We start from the raw sequence: 1,311 nt of genomic DNA, 5'->3' as shown, positions 1-1,311 counted from the left end.
AAAAAAAAAAAAAAATTAGAACCCATCCTGAATCTGACCGCCTCGGTTCCGTGCCGTCTTCCCGTTGGTGCGTTCAGGTTCTCCTGGCGGCGGAACGGGCGGTTCTTCAACGTGGTGAAGGACCCGAGGGTGAGCATGCGGAAGCGGTCGGGGACGCTGGAGATCAGCTTCCAGAGCGGCGGGCGGCCGGAGGACTACGAGGGGGAGTACCAGTGCTTCGCCACCAACGACCTGGGAACCGCGCTGTCCAACCGGATCCTGCTCAGGGTGTCCAGTAAGGGGGCGGGGCCACGCCGCGGACGCACATACACACCGGCGCGCGCGCACGAATACACGCGCAAATATACAGTACACACAGACACACACACACACAAATATACAGTACACACAGACACACACAAATATACACACAAATACTGTATGTACACACACACAAACACGCACACACACACACAAATACACACACACACAAATATACACACACACACAAATACACACACACACACAAGTACTGTATACACAGACACAGACAAATACGCACACACACACACACAAAAATACGTAAACACGCACCGTGATGACGACCAACGACTTGTGTTATATACTGTATTCATATTATATTAATATTATATACTATGTTATATTAAGCAGACTGACTACACACAGTTTGAACGTATGAATTAGGAGTATACTGTACACACAGGTATGCATGTAGAGGTCCTATATGATGTGACCCCCTGTCTCTGCCCCCCCCCCCCCCCCCCCCCCCCAGAGTCCCCTCTGTGGCCGAAGGAGGTCCTGGAGCCGGTGGTGGTGACGGAGGGGTCACCCCTGGTGCTGCCCTGCAACCCCCCCCCCTGGACTGCCCCCCCCACACACCTTCTGGATGAACAGCGGTCAGTCTGTCTCACACGCACACACACACACACACACACACACACACACACACAGAACACATGCATACACACACACACGCACACACACAGACACACACAGACACGCAGACACACACACACACACACATATTTACTGTACACTAGCTCAGCAGTACCACTCGCTCCTTGGGAAAAGGAGAGAGAGAGAGAGAGAGAGAGAGAGAGAGAGAGACAGAGAGAGAGTGTGTGTGTGTGTGTGTGTGTGTGTGTGTGTGTGTGTGTGTGTGTGTGTGTGTGTGTGTGTGTGTGTGTGTGTGTGAGAGAGCCTGACTGCTCTGCGCCAGGTAAAGCGCTGAGGGAGCAGGACCTGAGTGTAGCCAGAAGCCATTTTAGAGAGAGGCCAGACATCGATGTCCTTCCACTGCTAATGGTGTCA

The 1,311-nt window shown here is 52.7% G+C and overlaps 1 protein-coding gene across 1 annotated transcript in view; it reads left to right on the top strand.

Moving 5' to 3' along the window:
- Positions 1-120: 120 nt before the first annotated feature.
- nfasca (neurofascin homolog (chicken) a) overlaps positions 121-1,311 on the top strand; it is a gene marked incomplete at its 3' end in the record, with an annotated part of 46,592 nt that continues 45,401 nt past the window's right edge. The window contains 3 exon segments of the mRNA XM_084445971.1: positions 121-274; positions 773-849; positions 851-896. Coding sequence (XP_084302097.1) covers positions 136-274; positions 773-849; positions 851-896 — 262 coding nt within the window. The 5' untranslated portion in view covers positions 121-135.

The sequence above is a fragment of the Borostomias antarcticus genome (genome assembly GCF_949987555.1).
Source record: "Borostomias antarcticus genome assembly, chromosome: 11".
NCBI lineage: Eukaryota > Metazoa > Chordata > Actinopteri > Stomiiformes > Stomiidae > Borostomias > Borostomias antarcticus.
Note: the sequence above shows the minus strand (reverse complement) of the source record. Positions and strands in the feature narration are given on the sequence as shown.